General features: G+C 48.5%; 1 protein-coding gene across 3 annotated transcripts in view; it reads left to right on the top strand.

Annotated features, from left to right (window-relative positions):
- Positions 1–23,846, top strand: part of Trerf1 (transcriptional regulating factor 1) — a 43,874-nt gene extending 20,028 nt beyond the window's left edge. For 2 of the 3 annotated variants that reach the window (XM_032900592.1, XM_032900591.1), the window contains exons 10-14: positions 3,168–3,256; positions 6,664–6,777; positions 14,943–15,146; positions 18,237–18,448; positions 23,299–23,846. In XM_032900592.1, the coding sequence (XP_032756483.1) occupies positions 3,168–3,256; positions 6,664–6,777; positions 14,943–15,146; positions 18,237–18,448; positions 23,299–23,620 (941 nt within the window). In that variant the 3' untranslated portion in view covers positions 23,621–23,846. Of the gene's footprint in view, positions 1–3,167; positions 3,257–6,663; positions 7,136–14,942; positions 15,147–18,236; positions 18,449–23,298 lie in introns of those variants that run through there. The other variant, XM_032900590.1, reaches the window with a different exon arrangement.

The following is a 23,846-nucleotide window of genomic DNA, read 5'->3' as shown; positions in this document are numbered from 1 at the left end:
GAGGAACATTATGGGATGGCTATAAAGGCACAGATGTTCCACCCCCACCCCCACACACAGTTGCTGAGCTTTGCACACACTCTGGAGTGAGGGTTTCCAGATCTGAAGACACTCCCTCAGAGCATTCCCTTCAAAACTGTAAGGATATAACCTTGCAGGACGGTGGGATGGTGATTTTAAAGTCAGCGGACTCTAGTCTGTTCAGACTAGAACCTGAGCTCTTGGCGGAAGACCCACCAAGGATTTATGCGGAAAGGGTGTTTATTTCAGACACCTGCATTTACACCGCTGAGCCATATACTCCCTCAGCAGTCCTAGGATGTCTGCCCTCTCGATTCACAGAGGGATGGAGATAGATACATATACATATATATATATATATATATATATATATATATATATATATACACACACACATATTTTCTATTCATATATATATATGCTATTCAGAAATAGAAATAGAATAGAAAATGCTATTCAGATTGCCTCTCCTTATGTCCTGTCAGATGACCAGAGTACAGTGGAAAACTGTATAGATGCTAAGGGGTTGGGCACAGTGGTGCACACCTATAAGCCCAGTTGGCGGCAAGAGCAAATAGGATCTGTAAGAGGCCAGCCAGGGCTACACCATAGACCCCTTTAGGAAAAACAAAGCAAAGCCACAGTTTTAAGAGATGCGAGAAGGGAGATGGGATTCTGTTGGTGTGCCATCCAGGAATCCAAGATGTCAAGAGTTTGAGAGACAGAACAAACTGTGGCTATCTATGTACCCACTGCGGTGGTTGAACCGGCCCTAGCATTCCCAGGACTAAGAGGCCTATGTTTTCTATTGCTACCATGAAATGCTTGAGGTTGAGTGTTTCATGGAGAAAATAGATGTATTTTGTCTATAGTTTGTTTTTTTTTTTTTGGTTCTTTTTTTTTTTTTTTTTTTTTTTTTCGGAGCTGGGGGACCCAGGGCCTTAACTAGGCAGGGCTAAATCCCCCAACCCCTGTTTTTTTTTTTTTTTTTTTTTTTTTGGTTCTAGGCAAGGGGCCTTGCGCTCTGCGCTCCACCACTGAGCTAAATCCCCAACCCCTGTTTTTTTTTTAAGTCCATGGTTAGGTGCCCTATGGGCAGGGCATCATGACAACATGGCGCCATCTGGGCAGGGTGATTATAACAGGGAGACATCACTTGGTGAGGCAGCGAGCCAGAGAGCCACTGGGGAGGGGCTGGGAATGGCTTCCCTCCAGGCCCCACCTCTCAGAGGACCACTCCTCAACACCAGCACCCCATGGACCGTGCTTATAACCTGATGCTAGAAGTACACATCTAAATCTCTCCCGACCACAGCAAGCCTTCCTCCCACCACCTAGGCTTGGTTTCTTGCTCCAAATAAGCCATTCCATTTTGAATCCAGTCTCTCCTCAGCACAGCCTACTCTCCTAGTAAGGGAAAACCATGAATCAGGTTTGATCAGCGAGACATAAATAGTGGGTTGAAGCCTGGTGACTAGTAAGTTTAAAATACTTAGCATCTGGAGTGTAGCAAATATTGTTAAATGGCGGCTTCCTTTAGCTGTGCAGTGTGCACGTGTGCGTGTGCGTGCATGCATATGTTTGCGCTCAGGCGTTCACTCACATGCAGAGGTCAGAAAGAACAGGCGTCTTCCTTTATTGTTTGGGGCAGGGTCTCAATGATTCTGAAGCTCCGTTCATGGCAGTGTGGCAGTTGCCACCATCTTGACCGGGTGATTATAATAGGTCACCTGGGGCTGGAGAGATGGTTCAGTGGCTAAGAGCACTGACTCTCTTCCAGAGGTCCTGAGTTCAATTCCCAGCAACCACAAGGTGGCTCCCAACCATCTGTAATGGGATCTGATGCCCTCTTCTGGTGTGTCTGAAGACAGCTACAATGTACTTATATATATTAAAAAATCTAAAAGAAAATACATAATAATAATAATAGGTCACCTGGTGTGACCTTTAAAACTCCAGTGTGATTTTTTTTCCCTACCTCATGACTTTTCAACTGCCCCAGCCCTAACCTGAGTGCAGTGTTCCTTCTCTGTGTCATGGTTCAACAAGGCAGGCTGGCCAGTCGTTCTGTAGGATTCACTAGTCTCTGCCTTTGACATAGGCATGTGTGGGTCATGCATGTTTTAACATGAGTGCTGGGGATTTGAACTCAGGTCATCTTGTTTTCACAACAAGCACTCTTACCCACTGACACACACATGCACGCGCACGCGCGCGTGTGCACACATGCACAGTCCCTGATAGCTCTTTCTTCCTCAATTGTAGCTGACACCCAATAAACATAATAAATGAAAGAATAAACTGGATTATTCTTGTCTCTTACTTTGCACTTGACTTTTCCTGCCCCTATCTCTTCCTTGCCTGACTGGCTTTTGTGTGACCTTTCAAACTCCACTGTGGTATTTTTTTTTTCCCACCTCACAACCTTTCCGACTACCCTGTCCCTAATCTGAGTGCAGGGATCCTTCTGTGTCCCACCAGACCCTCATTTACCATCATGGCTGTAGCTGTCACCTTGAGTACCATGGCCTTTAGGCTTTGCAATGATGGAGTCTGTGGACCTAGCCACGCCCTGAGAATCGGTAACTACGTGAGTGCTTACCTTCGTGAATTTAACAGTTGAATAAACGCTACGGATAGGCCTCATCAATGGACACTCACATCCCCACCCCCATCAAGCTTTAGTACGGGATTTTTAATCTTCACAAAAATCTAATGTGGGGACAGTTCTATGACTGCCGTTCGCTGGTTACAAAGCTGAAGTCTTGGGTTTAGTGGCTTGCCCAGATCCAGAGCAGGGCTGCTGGCTACTGCGTTTGGTTTTCCTAGGCAAGGCTTCACCATGTAGCACAGGCTGGCACTGGACTTGATCCTCCTGCACATACTACTGTTCCAGGCTCTAGACTAGCTTTATATTCAAACAAGGGTTTCCATTTTTCTTGTTTTGAGACAGGAGTTCATGTTGCACAGGTGAACTTTAAATCCACTATGTAGCCCAGGCTGGGGTTGAACCCCTGACTCTCCTAATCTGCCCCCTGAGTGCTGAGATGGTGGGTCTGCAACACTTCTGTGCCACAGTTTTGTTTGGGGGTGTGGGAGATGCGAGAGAGTGAACTGTCCCTAACAGAAGTTCTGTTTTGTTCCAGGTTCTGACAAGTGGACGTCCCTAGAAAGAAAACTGTTTAATAAAGCATTGGCCACTTACAGCAAAGACTTTATTTTTGTACAGAAGATGGTAAGCCTTTCTCCCCACTGCTCATTTGAAAGGAACTTTGAGATTCCGAACATCACGATAGTGAGATATTTTTGTTTGCTGCTTTTATAACATCCCCACAAAAGGTCTGTCTTCCACCACTGTGAAGGACGATGGTGGTCATTACAGGGGCGCCATGGTGCCAGTGCTGGTGTGACTGGACATGAGAAGGGAAAGAACGTGTAGATTGCTGGGGCTCAACTGTATTGAGGTTTCTGTGCAGGGCACGTATGTTTGTGCGTGCGTGTGTAAGTCAGCATAACCGTGGGTATTGTTCCTCAGATATGGTCCCTTTTCTCTTCCTAGTGATTTATTTTTATTTTATGTGTATGGTGTTGGCCTTCATGTGTGTCTCGTGTCCACAGAGTGAGGAAAAAGATATCCAGTCTCCTAGAATAGTTACAGACAGTTGTGAGCCACCATGTGGGTGCTGGGCATTGAACCTGGGTCCTCTGCAAGAGCAGCCAGTGCTCTTAACCACTGAGCCACCTCTCCAGTCCCCACTGTCCGTCTCTGTGTTTGAGACAGACTCTTGACTGCTTTGGAGCTTGCCGGGCAGGCTCAGCTGGCTGGCTGGTAGGCCCCAGGGAGCCCCGTCTCCTACTCCCCAGTGCTAGCTTAACGGAGTGCTCCACCATGCTTGTTTCTCTTAAGTGGGTTCTTGGGAACTGATGCCGAGTCCCAGCCTCCACCTGGTAGCATGTCTAGGCAAGTGATGGTGTTTCTGACAGCATTCTCCATGGTCTTACACGGAGAGGGGAGGGAGGCACGGGGTCCTCCCTTACCTAGTATGAAAATGTCTGCAGTCAGACTCATTTATAATGACAGCAATGATAAGAATAGTATCAGCTGGGTATGGTGGCACACACCTTTAATCTCAGCACTCTGGAGGCAGAGGATCCAAGGCCAGCCTGGTCTACACGGCAAGCTCCAGGCCATCTTGGGCTGTATAGTGAGATACTGTCTCAAAAAAACAATTCTTTACCCCCACCATCAAAAACGAGGGGCAATGATAACTATATAACATTTTACAGAAAATAGGTGATAGATAGGTAGATAGATAGATAGATAGATAGATAGATAGATAGATAGATAGATGACGGATGGATGGATGGATGGACGGTCGGACGGATGGATCCCCCAAAGGTTGGAGTACAGCTTAGCGGCAGGATGCCTGCCTAGCATGCATGAGGCCCTGGGTTCTAAAGGAAAACCAGAAAGAGGAAGGGGGTGAGGTGCCCACAGAGGAAATCAGACATTAATAGACAGCACATTTCATAGGTTTTAATTGGCTAAGAGTGGTTTAGACATAAAATTCAAATGTCTCAAGGTATCCGACAGCTTTCTAAAGGGAGAGCCTCTGCTGTGACTGCCAGTGTTCAGGACGTAGTAGCCCCTCTGGCTTGGCCTCTGCTGGGGACTTAATGGCAGATGGCACAAACAGAAGGGAATCAGAGCCACTGAGGGTCGGCTCACTCTGGGGACAACTGCTCTTGAAGAACTCCTTTGACATGGGGAGAAGGCTCTGAGGGAACGACTGCCTGCTGCACAAGTAGGAGGGCTGGAGGTCAGATCCCTGCCACCTCAGAAATCAGGCATGGCTGCGAGTGTGCCTGCACTTTTGAGGGAGAGACAGAAGGATCCATGAGGCCTGTTGACTGCCAAGTTGAGCTCCAGGTCCACTGAGACACCATGTCTTAAAGAAATAAGGCAGAGAGTGATAGAGCAGCATACCTCTGTCTTACACATCACGCGCGCGCACACACGCACACACACACACCTCTAATACTTCGGGTAGTATTCTTCCTCACAACCTAATGACCTTTAACCCCACCCTATCCCACACCCACTTTGACGACTTCTCCTTATGTAGACCAGGCTGGCATAGAATTCGGAGATTTACCTGCTTCTATTTTCCCCGAAAACTGGAATTGAAACCCTGTGCTGTCATCCCTGACCAGCCTGACTTCTTAGAGGTTTCACAGTCCTTGGAGAACAAGCTCCCAAAACACAAGCCCTCTGGGGACAAGCCACACTAAGACTGTGGCACTCTGCCTGTACCTCATCCTTAACGCCCCTGCCCTTAGGTTCCATGGCCAGTTGTGTGTGGCATTTACCAGCCAATGCGGTTTATAACCCAGGGCTCTGGGGCAGTATCTCATATCTCAGGGACAACTCCAGTGTAGGAATTCCAAATGACGGGTGGATGTTGAAGGAGGCAACAGACACTTCTGTGGTACCCGCCTCTTCTCACTGTGTAAGTGGCTGTGTCCCCACCCTGTCGTCTCCATATCTGGGCGACTTGAACCCCACCTGAGCATAGAGGCCTATGAACTAATGAAGCAATGCTTCACTCCAAAATACATATGCAGTTGAGCATCCCAAGTCCAAAAACCTAAGATCCAGAGCAGCTAAGATGCTCAAGTGAGGGACTGCAGCCGGGAAAGGTGCAGTCTCTTAATCCAAACCTGACCTTTCTTGTCTCGCACGTATGTGGTGTTTTAGTTACAGTGTTTATGAGGAGTTGAGATCAGAGGATAACTCATAAGAGTGTCTCAAGGACCCAACTCAGGCTTGGCAGCATATACCTTTACCCACTGAGCCAGCTCAGGTATCCCAGGGTGGCCCCTCTACTCAGTATGTAACCAAGGATGGTCTCCAGTCCTCCTACAGGCACGTGCCGCCATCACATCTGGACTGAAGCATCTTGGGTAAAAGCTACCTTGGCTTCTGTGGGGCATCACAGGGCAGAACTTGTCCCCCACATTAGGGAAGCTCTTGCACATACAGTGCTTACACCTCTCTCTCTCTCTCTCTCTCTCTCTCTCTCTCTCTCTCTCTCTCTCTCTCTCTCTCTCTCTCTCTCTCCCCTCTTGCTGAGATCTTCTTCATACATTGGTTTGGGTTGATTTTGAGACAAGGTCTCGCATGGCCCAGGCTAGCCTAGGACTGGTTGTAGAGCCGAGTCCACACTATTGAGTGCTTGGCTCATAGGCGTGCATCACACCTAGATCATAAGTAGATTTTGAGAGTCAGCAATTCAAAGAGCTGAGCGCCCTGGCACTTTAAATGGAAGAGCATCTGTTTCAGTCTACGAAACTCCAAGGTGGGTAAAGGTTATTACCCCACAAAACAGTGTTTATGGTGCACTTGCTGCCTCCCGTGAGGAAAGCTGTCAGATAAGAACATGCTGTGCTTGTTGATGCCTGTATAAACGAGATCTAAGATAAATGAATAGTAGGGAGCCTGTTGGATGGCTCAATGGGTAAAGGAGCTTGCTGCCAAGCACAGTGATCTGAGTTCAATCCCCAAGATCCACTTGGTGAAAGATTCCAAAGTCTTCCTGCCATCGGGTACTGGGGCTAATGGTGGGTGCCCTTTCTCGGCAGGTGAAGTCCAAGACAGTGGCTCAGTGCGTGGAGTACTACTACACTTGGAAGAAGATAATGCGGCTAGGGCGGAAACACCGGACACGCCTGGCGGAAATCATTGACGACTGCATGGTGAGTGATGTCACTCTGACCCCTCTGACCTCTCTGCTCTGCCTGCACTCTGTTCCCAGGCTAGTAGGTGGCTAGTGTGTTTTGGCTTTTCCAGGAAGCTGCTAGGAAAGGCGACAGAGTTCCCTGCGCACTTGTGAACCATAGGCCTTGACTCCCCGCTGTAGGCGGAAGGAAGGCATTCCCTGGTTTGGGCTAAACCCTTCCTTTAGTAAAAGAAGAAATGCGTTTCTAGGCAGGCAGGAGCTGGAGTAAAACCAGGCTGGTCTGTCCCACCGTTCACTTGGTTGGCTCATAGGAGTGTGTTCTCTCCCGCTCTAAGATCCTTCCTGAGCCTTCCACATCACGGATGCCATTGGCCTGAGAACATATTGTGAGGGGGTCTCTGAGCCCACCATGGCCGTAGAGTAACGATCTGCAGGAGGCGAGAAGGTAGCACGGTTCTACACGACTCAGTAGTGGATGATGGTTTAAATTTCAGGCGTCTGACCGGAGTAGTTTTCAGGGGATATTTAAGCACAGCACAGTTGGTGAAAATTTTTCTGGTGGTAATAGCTCAACCCAGTGAGCACAGTAAGCTTAAGGCATGAGTGCATAGGAACTCCTTGTAAAGGACATGTGACATCTTCCATGACGCGGGTTCTATGATTGGCAAGCTCACGAAGGGGGGTGGAGGGGTCTGGTGTGGTCTTTGCCACACAGGTAGCACTGAGCTCACCAGGCTGTTAACCTCATCCGCTCCCAGCCTTCCTGGTGGGTAACAGGTTAACCCCTTCCTTCCAAAGGATGCCCTCCATGTTTATCCTAGTGTTGGGCCCATCTGGGAGCACAAGCACCTCCTCACCTCCCACAATAACTTATCTCAGAAAGACAGAGGTCTGGGATTGTGTGGCATTCTCTCTACAGCGTGACCAAGAGGCACTTTGACCTGTAGGTAGTATTACCAGGAAGTCTCCTCATTGAGGAGCTGCCGTGGGGGTGTGGATGATTCCAGTCCTTATATCATCATCCACTCCTGGCATTGATCTTTATTAGCAGACAATCCAGAGTCATCTGCATATTCTAGACCTGAGACCTGAGGACTTGCTGGTCACCCGAGCTCTCAGAAGCTGGTGAAAAGGAAGGTCAAAAGGTCAAGATCACTTTTGGTTACATAATTCATGGTTAGCCTGGGCTACATGAAAACTTACCTCAAAAGGAAAAAAAAAAACAACTAAATAAATAAAAAGTAAAAGTAAAGGCCTGGGGGTATGGAGATGGCTGGGTATTTAGAGCGCACCCTGCTCTTCCAGAGAACCTAAGTTTGGTTTCCAACATCCAAATGGCAACTCCAGTCCCAGAGAGTCAATGCCCTCTCCCCCGTTCCTACACACCTGCTTTCCCAGTGTGAACAAATTTGCAACACCTTTAATCCCAGCACTGGGGAGCTCAAACCCAGCCTGGTCTACAGAGCAAGTTCTAGTTCAGGCAGAGAAACCCTGTCTCAAAACAAACAAACAAACAAAAAACTAAATAAATAAATTAAGTAAGTAAATATATAAATCTTTAAAAATATGAAATATGAAAGAGAGAACAAAAGGGAAAACAATCCGACTGGCTGAAAGTTATCTAATTCCCACAACATGCACACCAGTCTATGAGCTGAAAGACTGCTCAGTGGCTAAGAGCACCGTCTGCTCTTGCCGAGGACCTGGGTTTGGTTCCCACAACCCCAGGGTGGCCCACAGCCGGCTGTGTCTCCAGTCCCGGTTGATTTAGCGCCCTCTGCTGGCCGCCTCAAGCATCATACACAAATCAGTATACACTCAGGCCCATTACATAATTTTTTAGCAGTTTTTTTGGGGGGGAGGGGCAGGCATTTATTGGGGATAAGGAAACACACACATGCAGCAGACACACAGAGAAAGAACCTTCGCAAGCCAGAGGAGGAACAAGGGAAGGCAAAAAAAAAAAAAAATCCTAATTTTTTTTCTTTAAAATGTATGGATGTCAACAGTCAAGATGCCAAATGGCGTCTGTCTTCTCTGACCTCACCACTCATAGGATGTATTCTAATGTGGATGTATGTGGAATTCCTAGAGTATTTGAAAACAGTGTGAAGGAAAACCAGAAAGTCTTAGAGTAAAAGGATGCCCAGTCTCGCAGGCTACACCCGAGGCAGGAGGCTTGCCCGGGGTCACCGAGCCATGCTGTCAGCATGAATAGAATAAGCAAGGAACCACAGGAAATGCTGCCCTGAGGCCTGGGACCTCACTCCCTGCTGACCCATAAAGCGGGATGGAGGTTTCAGTGATTGGGAAAGTCCCTTTTGTCTCTCGAATGTTCTAAACCATGTCAGCGCTGTGTTTCGGGAAGAGACAAAAATGAGATCTGAGGGACTCTGGAGATAACTAAGTGGTTAGAGTGCCTGCTCTGAGAGCAGAGGGCCCAGAGTTTGGATCCCAGAATCCATGTATACAGCATGCAGACATAGCTGTAGAGCCATAAGTTTAGTGTTTAGAAGGCTCAGAGATACGGGATCCTGGAGCAAACTGACTAGCCAAACTAGTCATATCTTTGAGCTCTGGGATCAATTGAGAGACCCTGCCTGAGTGGATATGGTGGAGAGTGCTAGAGGAAGATCCACACAACAACCTCAGGCCTGCACACACACACACACACACACACACACACACACACACACACACACACACACACACACACACACATGTACACACATGTACACACATGCACATACATGTACACACATGCACACACAAGCACATAAAAGGAAAGTTAACGATATGGTCTACTAAGAGAGAGAGAGAGATGTTTCTCAGGTTCTGGTGTAGCAAGGGCCTAGGGACGGTGCCCAGGGAAACGGGAATAGGTAAATGACACTCAGGAAACAGTTGTCAAATGAATGAACATTTTTCTGAGACAGGGGTCACTGGTCACAGTAGCATCCCAGTGTGAACACCCAAGGGGGATGAATGGAACACAGAGGTGGTGTACGAGGAATGTCATTAGGGAGCATTACCACACAAGGTAGAAGCGCCATCTTGGCCAGTGGATGTCAATAGAGGAAAGGCCGGGCCAGAGTGCTGCCTCAGAGGAGGAAGAAATGCAGAGAAGGTGCCACACCTACCGGCTCATTGACAGGGAGCCAGCATTAGGGTGGGTTCCAGCATCCACACCCTTGTCCCTTATATGTCCAGGGAAAGGAAAAGGCTATGTGCAAAGATGACTCAGGCCCATTAAAACAGTCTTTGTTTAAGACCCGAGTCATAGCTCGGCTTGCTCTTGGGTTCTGAGTACAGTCAACAGTCCAAGCACCGACTGCCAAGGAGAAACTGAAACCTGGGAGAGCACGGAAAGGTGCAGAACGCTAGCACATGGTCCTGACCCTCATTCTTGTGGCAGGTGAGGGGCCAGCAAGATGGCTCAGCAGGTAAAGGTGCTTGCTGCCAAACCTGCTAATCTGAGTTCAGTCACTGGGCCACAAGATGGAAGGATCTCTCCTAAAAGTTGTCCTCTGACCTCAACATGTGATATGTGGGTGGGTACACACACACACACACACACAAATGTAATTTTTTTTAAAAAAAGGCAAGTGAGTGTTTTTCCCAGTTCAAGGGGGCTCGCTGAGGGACAGCTGCAGACCTAGGTTCTGCAGATGGTCAGGGGTGGGTGTAGCATGCTCACTTGTTCAGTAGGATAGTGTGAAGCCCACCTCTGACCCTCTCTCACTAGATCCAGTGCTAACCAGTGAGGCTTGGCTGTCCAGGGGTCCCCAGGGAGCTGCCTCTGTGGCTCTGGGATACAGCTTCACAGGCTTATGTCACCATGCTAGACTTTTTTAGTGGTCTCTGGGACTTGAACTCAGATCCTCATTTTGCAAAGCAAACAAACACTTTGCAACAGGGCCAACTCCCCACCTTGGTCGGCTATGAGCTTGGGAAAATGACCTGTCCGGATGACTTTATGGTTTCTTTTAAGAAGAAATCTGTACAGAGTTCAGGGAGAATTCAAGTCCTGTGTTGGGCAGGGGAGGAGAGGTGCCCAGTGAACACCACACATTTAATACCTTGTCCCAACCCCGACATTTGGATGTATAACTTTGGCAGATGTGGGTTAGATGTCTGTATTCCGATTTCCCCGTCTGTTACAGCATGGGTATAAAAGGCTGCCCTCTGCAAGGAACTTGTGGTATGGACGGTTGAGGTTCAGGCACTCTGTTCAGTTTCGTTCCTTGGGCTGGAGAGATGGCTCAGTGGTTGAGAGCAATCGCTGATCTTCCAGAGGGGCTGGGTTTTATTCCCAGAACCCACCAAGCGCTGTTCACAGTTGCCTGCAACTCCAGCTACAGGGGATCTAATACCCTCTTCTGGCTTCTGCAGGCAGGGCATGCAGGTAGCATACACTAACACACACTCACACACACACACACACTCACACACATCTCACACACACACACACACTCACAACACACACACAACACACACACCACCCACACCACTCACCCAAACACACCCACACTCACACACACACACACACTCACCACATACAACACACACATACACAACCATACACACACACTCATACCCACACTACCACACACACATACACCACCCACACACACATACACTCACACACACACCACACCACACACACACCCCCACTCACACACCCACTCTCACACTCTCACACACACACACTCACACACACTCACACACACTCACACTCTTACACATACACACACTCACACACATTACACACTCACGCTCACACACACTCACACACATACACACACTCATACTCACACACGCATATGTGTGTGTGTATATCTCTTCCTCCTGCCTTGTGTTTGTCCAGTTCTGAAGCTGTTGTAAATGTTTCCATCTGCAGTGCATCATAAAATGGCCAACATGTAGCTACAGAGTGCTGCGTGCTGGGGTTTGACCCCCCTATCTTTGTATCTCTGAGTCACTTCACCTGGTGATAAATGTTAGGGACTTGCACAGATTGCCAATTGAAATAAAAGCCCATCTGACGTCCCGAGATGTGCGTAGTCACCATACAATTTTGTGGCTACAAATATGAAATATGTCTTCAGAGTTCTTAAGCCAACAGAGATGGCACTGTGAGAAAATTGTGATTATAGTAAGTACCATGGAACGAGTGCCACTGTTATAAAGTTTTATTGTGTAGCATGTCTTATAAATGCCAACGTGGAGGCCATGTCCGCCTAATAGTTAAGACTACAGAGTCCCAGTTCTTTTAAAGGGGATATGTACTGTTTTGCCTGAGACTGGATTTGAAAGGGGATGGGTAGCAGGAAGAAGGTCACCTATCTAAAAACCAACCTGTGAGTTCTGTACTAGCAAGGGGCCTTTTTCTAGAAACTATTCCATAATAGGTGTCCAGCCTGTGCAGTTCTCACTGACGATGTAATCATTACTAATTGATCTTAATTAGCTGGCCGGCAGCTGGCCATGTCTCAGCTTGCTAACACCGACTCTTGACTCTGCATCTACACGGACACGATGCCTGTGGATCGCATCACTTTACCTGTGAACAGCACTGAAGAGGGGAAAGTGTTCACTGCCTTGTGTTGGCTGGTAACGTCTCTGTAATTGCCCCACAACTGACCCCTAAATCAAAGCTGGAGAACGGCTGCTATGGTACAGCTGTAATCCCGGCTCTCAGAGACAGAGACGCAGCATTGCCGTGAGTCATAGTCCAGCTTGGATGCAGAGTGAGTTTTAGGCCAGTCTGGACCATGGTGTGAAGCTTCGTCTTAAGGGGTGGGGGCAGGAGAGGCTGTAGACACGGCTCAGTGGTTCAGAGCCCTTGCTGCTCTTCCAGAGGGACCTGGGTTTGATCCCCAGCACCTATATTGGGTGGCTCTCAACAGCCTGTAACTCCAGCTCCAGGGGATCTGACGCTTCTGACTCCTGACGGCACTTACTTGCCCAGACACATATACAAAGACATCCACGTAATCTAAAAATTAATATAAAAAGGCCAGGAGTGGGGCTGGAGAGATGGCTCGGCTGTTAAGAGCACGGACTGCTCTTAACTCTTCTTGGAAATTACCACTTCTGGATTTTATGAATCAAAGGCTCACCTAGACCTGGGCAGCTCGGGACAAGCAAACTGGAACTTGACTGCTATAAGCAGGACAAACAGGAAGGGTCCAGCAGAGGCAACCGGCCTGTCAGGGAAAGACAGCTTGCCATACTTCTGTTTCCTCACTTGTAAAATGGGATGAGTATTTACAGTTTGCATGCTTCTTGTGAATGGTAAAAAAATTCTAGCTAAAATGAGAGAATTCCTGTTTCCTGGTCCTCAGCCACTTCTGGGCATGCCAGGGCCAGCCACCCTTGCTCTGCCCCGGAAAGCAGAGAGGAGTCAGGTAGATACTTGAGCAGGAAAGAGAGGAGAGTTTCATAAACTCCCATGTTTAGCCAAGCCTATTGATGCGTATCTGTAATCCATCACTTAAGCTGTGGCTGGAGAGCTGGCTCGGCGGTTAAGAGCACTGGCTGCTCTTCCAGAGGTCCTGAGTTCAAATCTCAGCAACCACATGGTGGCTCACAACCATCTGTAATGGGATCTGATACATTTTCCTAGTATGCGAGAAGCTAAGGCAGGAGGATTATAACTTCAAAGCCAGCCTGGGCTACATCATGAGATCTTGTCTGGGAAGCAAACAGAGACAGCAGGAACACAGGCTAGGTGTGGTGAAGCTCTGCTTCTATGTCCAGCACTGGAGAGGTGAGAGCGGGAGCTCGGGAGTCAAGGGCAGCTTTGGCTACAAAGCAAGTTCAAAGCCAGGCTGAGCTAGACGGAACAAACAAAGTTGGAAAGCACTTACTGCTCTTCCTGAAGACCAGGTTCGGTACCCAATACCCACATTAAGCAGCTCATAACGATCTGTAACTCCAGCTCCAGGGAACCCGATGCCTCTGGCCTCCTTGGACACTGTCTGGAACATGGTTCACGGAAACTCACGCAGACGCCACACCACACCAATAAATAAAAATAAGCTCATTTTAAAGCCAAGTTAATCCCTGAATTCTTTCCCTGCTCAACAGCTTGCTACTTGAAGTCTTATTTTATGCTTATGAGTGTTTTACCTGCATGGATGTCTGTGCGTCACATTCATGCCTCGTGCCCATGGAGTTCAGATCTCTTGGAACTCGAGCGGTTTTGAGCCTCCATGTGGGTGCCGAGAACTGATCCTGGGGCCTCTGCAAGGACAGCAAACACTCATAACTGCTGAGCCATCTCTCTAGGCTCCACCCCCACCTAAAGATGTATTATTTTGTACATAACGTGTTGTGGGACTGAGCGTGTACTGTATATGTGCACCACATACATGCAGGTCCTATTGAGGCCATCGGATGCTCTCAAACTAGGCTGAGATTGGTTGAGGGCTGCCTAACACGGAAGAACAGCGTCCACGCTTAACTGCTGAACCATCTCTCCAGCCGTGTGTGTGTGCGTGCGTGTGTGTGTGTCTTTATAAGTGTTTGCCATGTGTGTGCAGTACCTGAGGAAATGAGCAGAAGGCATCAGACTCCCTTAGAGCTGGAGTTACTGGTGATTGTGACCTAGACACGGGTGCTGGGAACGTGATTTAGATCCTCTGAAAGAACAGCCAGGGCTCTTAACGGGTGATCTATCGCTCCAGCCTCTCTGCCTTATTTTTTGAGGCTGGGTCTCTTCAGTGAGACGGGAACTTAACTTCTTGACTAAGTTGGTTGGCCTTCAATCTATAGGGATCCAATTGTCCAGCACTGGAGGTACCCTACACACACCTGGCTTTTATCTGGGGACGAGGGACTGGGACTTCCTTCCGGTCCTCATGCTTGTGTAGCAAGCGCTTTACCCACTGTGCTATTCTCCCCTCTCACCCTCCCCCCAGGCAGAGGACCTCTGCCTCTTCCCCCTCTGCCTTAGCAAGTTTTTCACTAAGGGATCATGGGGGGACCCAAGTGCAGTAGGAAGATTTCTTGACCTCAAGATCTCAAAGTGTCCAGAGACCAACCCCGACAGACTCTGTCACCTACCACAGGAAGAGTAGCAGGGTCCCTGCGTCTCACGACCTCCTGGCTTGTGATTTCTGTCCACCATGAAGTTGCCTTTTGGGGATATCACCCTCTCGCTTTTATTACCAACAGACCAGTGAAGAGGAAGAGGACGCCGAGGAGGAGGAAGAGGACCCGGAAGAAGATAGGAAATCCATAAAAGATGAGGAGAGTGAAGTACCCAAGTCACCAGAGCCACCGCCCGCCCCTGCCCTGGCTCCCACTGAGGGGGCACCCATGCAGGCTGGTGGCCAACCATCAGGCTCCTTCATTTGTGAGATGCCCAACTGTGGGGCTGTAAGTATCTGTGTTGTCCCAGCTCTGGGAGGCGTGAGGGTCATGCAGCCGTGCCTAGTTCTAAGAGCAAAGGACGTCTGGCAGAGGCCTGCCACGTAGCCACCACCTTCTTACTCGCTTGGCTAAGGGAGAGTGACTGTATGTCCTGTGTCAAGTATGACGCTGTGTGCTGGGGAATTAGGAGGCCCTAAAGCCAAGTGTGACGGCTCGGGCTTGTCATGCCCAGCACTGTGGAGGCCGTGCAGAGGAATGGAGACCTTAAGGCCAGCCTGAGGTAGTGAGACTCCGCCTCCAGGCCAAAAAAAAAAAAAAAAGCTCCCCCTTCAGGAAGTGTGTGATTGACAGCTTTGCAGGAGAGCAGGCCTCCAGAAGGTACACATTGTCTACTACACTGTGCCCTGGTACGCTGCAGGTCCTCTGACTGTTTGTCACCAAAGGCCACATTCTACATGCATTTAAATTCACTAGAAGATTGCAACATGCAACAGGATTTCCCTTTTATAACACAGTAACTTGCCTGAACCACCTCCGGTTTTATCCCTCAGGAAGGTTCAGCTTTTCATAGTCTATAAAGTGTTACTACTTCTAATTCAAATGTCACATTAGTGACATCTGAGCAAGTTGTTTCCAAGCGGCTAAAGTTTGACTTTGCAGTCCGAGGGGACAAAACCTCACTAAGCAACTTAGCGATGTGACCAGGATGAAGGGGTATGTGGGGACCCCACCTCCTCCTGAGCACAGAAGAGATAGACGGAGTGTGGGCCAGTGTCCTCTAAGGCTCACATCCTAGAGGCTGTGTAGCATGGCTTCTGTGTGTTCCGCCTGTCCCCACTAGCCTGCACGACTGAGATTATGTTCTAGAGGTGTCACCCCCTTCCCAGGAAACTCACCGTCCTCCACTCATCTGTTTGTCTAATACAGAGCACATGGATGCTGTTGCCGAGTCCCCCATTTAAAAAAGACTTTGAATCCCTGTTTATATCCCAGGCCGGGCGGGTGGCACACGCCTTTAGTCCCAGCCGGCTGGAGGCAGATTCAGGCTTCTCCAGCTCAAGGCCAGCAAGGACTACAGAGTGAGACCATGTCTCAAAAGAAAGAAAGACCTAAAATATTTTATAAAATGTTTTACGAAAAATGAAAAGGCTTTAAAAATAAATACAAGTGGGCCGGTTGGTGGTAGCACAGGTCTGTAACCCCATCATCTGAGAGGCAGAGGCAGGTCTGAGTTGGAGGCCAGCCTGGTCTACAGAGTGAGTTCAGGACAGCCAGGGCTACCCAGGGAAACCCTGCCTCAGAAACAAACGGACAGAAAATGGAAGTGTACACATGTTCCATTCCCTTTACGAGAGCATGAGAAAGAACCAGCGTACTGGGTCTCTGACGGCCTGGCCTCCATGCCCTGGCATTGCTATTCTGCCCAAATCACTTCCTGCAGATTAAGATGTGACTTTAAGTTAATGTTTCTTGGTGAATTTGTTCAGAAACTGGGCACTTTTTCTTTAAGGTTCAATAAATGATTGGTTCTTAATTTGGGGGTTTGGGGTTTGGTTTGGGTTTGGTTTGTTTTTTGTGGTAGGGGGGGTCATCTTTTACTTTGCCCAATCAGACACGCTCAGCGAGAGAGACATTCTTAACGACTTCTTTAAAAAAACTCATCAAAGAAAGCATGATTGATGGTTTATTCCATGCCTAGCAATGAAGCCTGGGTTCAGTAAATCAGAAATAGATTTTTTTATAATGCAATAAAAAGGACCCATGAGCTGAACAAAGAGAGGCCATCTAAAGCCACTGTGATGGAATAAAGGCCGTTGGTTTGGAGGGCTGTGGACCATAGCCTAGTACCTCAGTGCCTCTGGACAGAGGATAATTTGGTCCTACAATAACATTTTTTAGGACTGGGAAGGTGGGACCTGCATCTGGTGGGTAGGGGCCACAGAGGCCTCTACAAACTTGCTGTGCACAGGACAGTCACCACCTGTCCAGCCCCAAGTATCCTTAGAGCTGAGGCCAAGAAGCCCAGCTCTGTGCCAATATTTGAACCTAATCAGGCATGGTGGCAGACACCCGTACTCCCAGCACGTGGGAGAAGAAGGCAAGAGAAGATGCACTGTGGCTATTCAGTGAGGTGAAGGCCAGCCTGGAGCACAGGTTAGACTAACTCAATGAAGTCATTGGTCTGCATATTCACAGCCAGCCACAGTGATAAGACTTGTAAATCTAGTACTTGGGAGACAGAGGCAGGAGGATTGCCTCGTGTTTAAAACTACAGTTTAGGGCTGGAGAGATGGTTCAGTGGTTAAAAGCACTGACTGCTCTTCCTGAGGTCCTGAGTTCAATTCCCAGCAACCACATGGTGGCTCACAACCATCTGTAATGGGATCCCATGCCCTCTTCTGGTGTGTCTGAAGACAGCTACAGTGTACTTATATATAATAAATGAATAAATCTAAAAAAAAAAAAAACTACAGTTTAAACTGTATACATAAACTGTGTATAGTAAGTTCCAGGCCAGCCAGGTCTGCAGAATGACACCCTGTCCCCCAAACTATGAGAAAGCCTGGCCCCTTGATTCTCTTAAAGTTGGGGGGTCTTAAACATCGTGGCTTCTGCAGTGCACACGGACTGCAGTGAACATTCATCTAGCAAGCATAAGTGAGGCCCAGGTTCGATCCCCAGCATCACAGAAAGCAACAAGACTTAAAACAAGAGCTACCGAGGGGCCCTCTAACTCCTCTCATTTTGCACATAGGGAAAAAAGAAGTATTTGAAAATCGAGTAGTTTAATGACCTCTGATATTTGCAACAGGGTTTCAAGTTAGAGCTGGGTGCTAACTGGCTTTGAGACAAGAGCTTTGTCCTTGGTACTAAGCCACGCGGCCTTTTGCTCTGGTTAGACCAGTGAAGGAAGTCTTATTGGCACACAGTTTGTGGTTGGGGTATCTGAGCTTTGCTTTCTGTGGTACACCCCCAGTGCTTGCTTGTGTGAGCCCTGTGCTGTTTCATGTATCCCATGTTTTGCCACCAAGTAACTAACAACCCTAATTTCCTTTTCAGGACTGTAGATGTCATGTCGCTCCCTTTCTTCCTCAGGTGTTCAGCTCCCGACAGGCACTGAATGGCCACGCCCGCATCCATGGCGGCACCAACCAGGTGGCTAAGACCCGAGGTGCTGTCCCCTCTGGGAAGCAGAAGCCAGGTGGCACCCAGAGTGGGTATTGCTCAGTGAAGAGTTCACCATCTCACAGTACCACCAGTGGAGAGACAGACCCCACCACCATCTTCCCCTGCAAGGAGTGTGGCAAGTAAGTACACTTGAACCGGGTATCAAACCCAAGGTCAAAGTGAATGATGGTTCTGTGGGGGCTGTTTTCTTCAGCTGACTTTCAGGACTCCCCTTGATACTACCCAGGAGGTCTGCAGATAGATCTTTTCACTCCCTCTATCCATGCCTCTGCCCACAGCAGACATCACTAATCAATTACCGCATTCTCTAACATCACATCACATTAAAATGCAGCATCCTATCCTTCACATCATAATGATGCATGATGGCACATCTAGTTGATTAAAGCCCAGGCATTGGGATAAAACCTGCTTTTCAAGGCCCTGGATTGGGTCCCCAACTCCGAAAAAAAGAACAAAAAAAAAAAAAAAAAAAAAAAAAAAAAACCTGCTTTTCATCTTTGTCCCTTTAGATATACCTTAAAACAGCACCTAAGGGAAGAAGCTAACAGTAGGTGACAAGAGCAATAGCTTTTACTCCACCACATACTTCATGTGTGTGACTTCACTCAATCCTCACAGGGAAAAACTCCATCCAACACAAGTTGCCTTCATGCTTACTTTACAAATAAAGATTTTAAGGTCAGGTAAAATGGCTTTTCCCAAGTCACACTTGCCAGGAAAGCAAAGCTGAGATTTAAACCTCGCTATGTCCAGATGCAGCGCCTGGCCTCTCCACACTGCTCCAGCTTTCTGCCTGGTTTTGATTAACTACATTGCAAAGAGCCTAACTAGTGTTAAAATACATGGCTCCTTCACAGCTTCCTTCCACCTAGCCCCAAGGCCACAGCAATCTCACACACTTCACCTTCATCGTTTGCAATTAAAGATGAGTGCTAAGGGCTGAACCACACCACAACTCAAAAGAGGTTTTTTTCAGGGTTGGGGATTTAGCTCAGTGGTAGAGCGTTTGCCTAGCAAGCGCAAGGCCCTGGGTTTGGTCCCCAGCTCCGAAGAAAAGAATTAAAAAGAGGTTTTTTTTCAGTGAATCTCAGGGCTCACGGTGTGATCAAACACCCTACAACAGAGATGGGTAGCTGTTCTTTGCTACTCTGTGGGTTCTTCTTTTTCCTGCTCCTATCCCCTTCCCCTTCATCTTCTATCACTAAATCGGAGAGAAAGGAAGATAGAGAAGAGAAAGAGAGAAAGATCCCTGAATCTAATTTCTTTCTTGTTATTTCTTCTTTGAACATGACTAACATACCACAAGCAACTCCCCCTGAGTGACCAACAACCCCTGACCCCATCTCTGGGAGCCCCGGCATTTATACCTTCTGAAAGTTCAGAAACAATGTCAGAAACTGTCTGCAGCTGGCAAAACCACCCCTGCCAGAGCAGGAGACAAATCACAGGCAGCAGCCGCAGACAGTCCCAGGCAGCCCCACAGCCCCACCCTGGGATTAAAACGAAAACATATCCTTATAGTATTTTTGTGTTTAAAAAAAAAATTCCAGAATTCTCACTACAGACATGGCTTAGCAGTTGGGAACATCAGTTTGCTCTTACAGAGGACCTGGGCCTGGGCTTCTAGCACATGGTAACTAACAACCGTCTGTGACTCCAGTGCCAGGAGATCTGACGCCGTCTTCTAGCTTCCACAGATGCTCATATAAAAAATAACAACCAAATAAAAAGAACAACTGTGATAGTAAAAAAGTAATAATAATGTATCAGGCAACTTCATGGCATTCAGCAGGGTCCTCCCTGCCTTTGCCTGAGACGGTTTTAAATGGTGTCTTATACTCTCCATTCATTTACTCTTTAGAATAGCCCTGTGAGGGGGTGACAAGACAGCTCAGCACACAGAGTGCCTGCCACTTGCTGACAAGTCCACATCCCACCTGGGAGATACGTGACTCCAGAAAGTTGTCCCCTGACTTCCACGTATACAGACATCATGGGAGTGTGTACGCCCATGTGCACACATGCTGATATGCACACACAGTTACAGAAACTGAGGCAGAGGGAAGTTAGGCCTGCAGCTAGGCTGACCTGCGGATGAGCCTCTTATTTAGCCTTCAGAACACTCAGGCTGGCCTGGCCTCTTATGATTCAGCCACTGGGCTGCATTGCCCCTCACACATAGAGGGAAGCGCGGAAGAAATGAGCCCCAGACTGACCTGCAGGCACCCTACTCTGACAAGGAAGCAGCCGAGGCTCAGCTGTCACCCCCTGTTGTCCTGGAAACATCAAGGCCTTGCCAGGCTCCTCTGAAAAGGAAGCAAGAGCCTGCTCTGTAGGAGCGGGGTGGTCCACCAAGTGGAGATGAAGGCCTCCTCAGGCAAAAGCTCTACAGGCTGACGGTCCCAAATCTTAAAATCCAAAATTTGGCGAGCAAGCACTTGACATTGCAGATGAAAAGTTCTACACTGGGAAACTTTGTTCTGCTCAGAAAATGACAGAAAGCCACTCAGTGCTGAGGCAGTGTGCACACCTGTGTCTCCCACACATGCATGGGGGCTGATGGGAAAGGGTCACAAGTTCTAAGGCAGCCTGGGCTATCTAATGAGAGCCTGTCTCAGATGACACATGAATGGATGGATGGATGGATGGACAGACGGACGGACATGGGGGCTGACGGGAAATGATCACAAGTTCAAAGGCAGTTTGAACTATCTTGCAAGAGCCTGTCTCAGATGATGATGGATGGACGGACAGATGTAATTGAATTATTTATTCTAGCTAGCTTGTATAAAAGCCATAACAACCTGATATTTTATTTACAAGCCTAGATTGAGCAGGTCTGTGCCATTCTCACCTGTACCCGAACCATATGCCCCTGTTAACTTGCTCTTTGAGTCTCACCTGAGCTGCTCCTGCCCCCTCAGCCTGTCCTCAGGATGTACTTCTCCTGGCCAGGGGCTCATGAGCCATCTGATCTCCTGGCAGCCACCTTCTCTCTCCGACCTCTCTCTCCTCCTCTGTCCACAGTGGTCACTACCTGCAGCCCCTAGCCTGGTAACTGATTACCTCCATTCTATACCGCCCACCAGTAACTGTCAGCCACTTCTATTTAACCAGTCAGAGAAGATTGGTGAGCAAACATTACACAACATGGGAAGTGCTCCTCTGGACTGCAACCAGATCTTGGGAGCCAGTATTTAGCATTCAAATACCAGACCAACCCCCAGCAGATACATACATACATATATACATACATACTACATACATACATACATACATACATACATACATACATACATACATACATACGTAGATAGAATGGAAGCAGGAGAACCCAGAGTTTAGGGTCATCCTTGGCTATATGGAGTTGAGGGCTAGCCTGAGCTACAAGAGAACCTGTCTTAAAAGTGGGGGTAAAGCAGTGAGCCTCACGCTTAGCCTTGGGTCCCGTCTGCAGGAAGTTTCACCGTGTGTACAGATCTATAGCGTCTGATCGCTGTGGGCCAGAGGGCACTTGCCTCAGGTTTCATGTTCCCAGCTGTCCTTCAAAAGCCCACAGCAAGCATTTTTCTCGTCTCTGTACTCGAGATCTTTTCTTTCTTTTGGCTTTATTTGTTATTAGTGTATGTGTGTGCCCACACACATGGCAGGACACACATGGGAGGCCAGGGGACAGCTCTGTAGGGTCAGTTCTCTCCATCTGTCTGTGGGCCCTGGGGCGCAGGGAAGAACTGAAGGTGGTCAGGCTTTCTCTGCAGACGCTCTCCCCAGCCCTCACCTGCCCCTCCCCAGGTCATTCCCTAGCGAAGTCCAAGCAAGACTTTTATGAAAACTAGAAATGTTTCCTGAGGTTTTCCAGAGAGGAACAGCACTGAACAAGTTCACGACAGCCTCTTTCGGCTGCTCAAATCCTCTTCATTTCCCACATGTCCAGATAGAAGCCAGCCTCAGGCTGGGTGGCTGGACTGGTTGGCTAGCATGGAGAGTGACTAAATTGTATTTATGCTATTCTTTCTCCATCTGGGCTGACTTTCCTGAAAATGGCCGAGATAGCTAATAGGTAGAATGTGCAGGCCATGCTCTCTCACCACCTCACTTTCCCATCACATCCCAAAAGCAGTAGGGGGGAAAAACTCAACAAACAGACATAGTTGTGTGCCAGTGCCTAGAATAATAAGGGGGCCGGACCCTTGCTCTAAAGACTCTGGCATCCTTCGATCCCGGGACTGCAGGTACCATTGACATTTTGGCTCACATGATTTCTTGCCTGGAGGTGGGAGAGAGATCCGGCCTTTACAATAAGGCTTTTAGTGGCATCCTTGACCTTGGTTCATGCTGGACAGACACCTAACTTGGTTACAACAAATATGTCTCCCGACTTTGCCAGCTGCTTTCTGGGAGGGTGCAGCCTCTCCTAGCCCAGGCCCACTTCATTCTAAAGAAAACAGTATGAAATGATAATTATGGTGGCCAAGGGGAGTAGAGGGAAAAAAATGAAGTGGGAAAAGGGGCCCCAAGTGTGTGCGGGAACAATTTTCCAGCCCTTTGACCGGAAGAAGGCCTGAAGCCAGGGACAGAGGTGGGCTGTTCTATGGTGAGGCCATCATCAACAGAGTTTGGGGTTTTCCAGTCCAGACGGTGTGGGTAGGGGTGGGAATGGGAGAAGGCTCAAGGAGGGGCAGGAGCGCTTGCTAGACCGTGGACACGTTGGACACTCTTTGGGGTCTCCATTAGCACAGGAAGGAACAGGACACGCCGTCCGAGTTTTCCTGTCCCCATTCCTCTTCCTCATAATGCTTGGGGAGATGGCCTGACTGGTCACAGCGTGAAGAAGCCACGGCAAGCCAGATCTGTATGCCCCAGTCCCCGAAGTCCCGCAGGAAACTGCAGGGAAACGGGCGTCTGTACCTTTAGGAGCTCAGGTCAGCCCCTAGGTCTCACAGGCTGTGCTCTCCCTCCTTTCCAGGGTCTTCTTTAAGATCAAAAGCCGGAATGCACACATGAAAACCCACCGGCAGCAGGAGGAGCAGCAGAGGCAGAAGGCCCAGAAGGCAGCCTTCGCGGCAGAAATGGCAGCCACCATCGAGAGGACTACGGGGCCGGTGGGGGCACCGGAGCTGCTGCCTCTGGACCAGCTGAGCCTGATGAAGCCGGTCAAGGACGTGGACATCCTGGATGATGATGTGGTCCAGCAGTTAGGCGTCATGGACGAGGCCGAGGTGGTAGGCACGGATCTTCTCTTGGACGACCAAGATTCAGTTTTGCTTCAGGGTGATACAGAACTCTGAACCCCCTCATCACCTAGAGACACAGAAGCCACGGCCTCCACCTCCGTTTGTCTGCAGAACCTGGACTTCCTGCTCCTTTGGAAACCCTTTTAAACTACCTGTTTAAAAAGCGGTCCTTTTCTTCAGGTTAAGGGAGGGGAAAATCCAGTTCTTTCTCTTTTACCTTCTTTTGCATTGTTTTTGTTGGGGGTTGGGGGGAATAAAAAATTGGCACAACTGTCTTTAA

Source organism: Rattus rattus, chromosome 4 (genome assembly GCF_011064425.1).
Source record: "Rattus rattus isolate New Zealand chromosome 4, Rrattus_CSIRO_v1, whole genome shotgun sequence".
In the NCBI taxonomy this organism is placed as follows: domain Eukaryota; kingdom Metazoa; phylum Chordata; class Mammalia; order Rodentia; family Muridae; genus Rattus; species Rattus rattus.
This window is presented reverse-complemented; position numbering and strand designations above follow the sequence as displayed.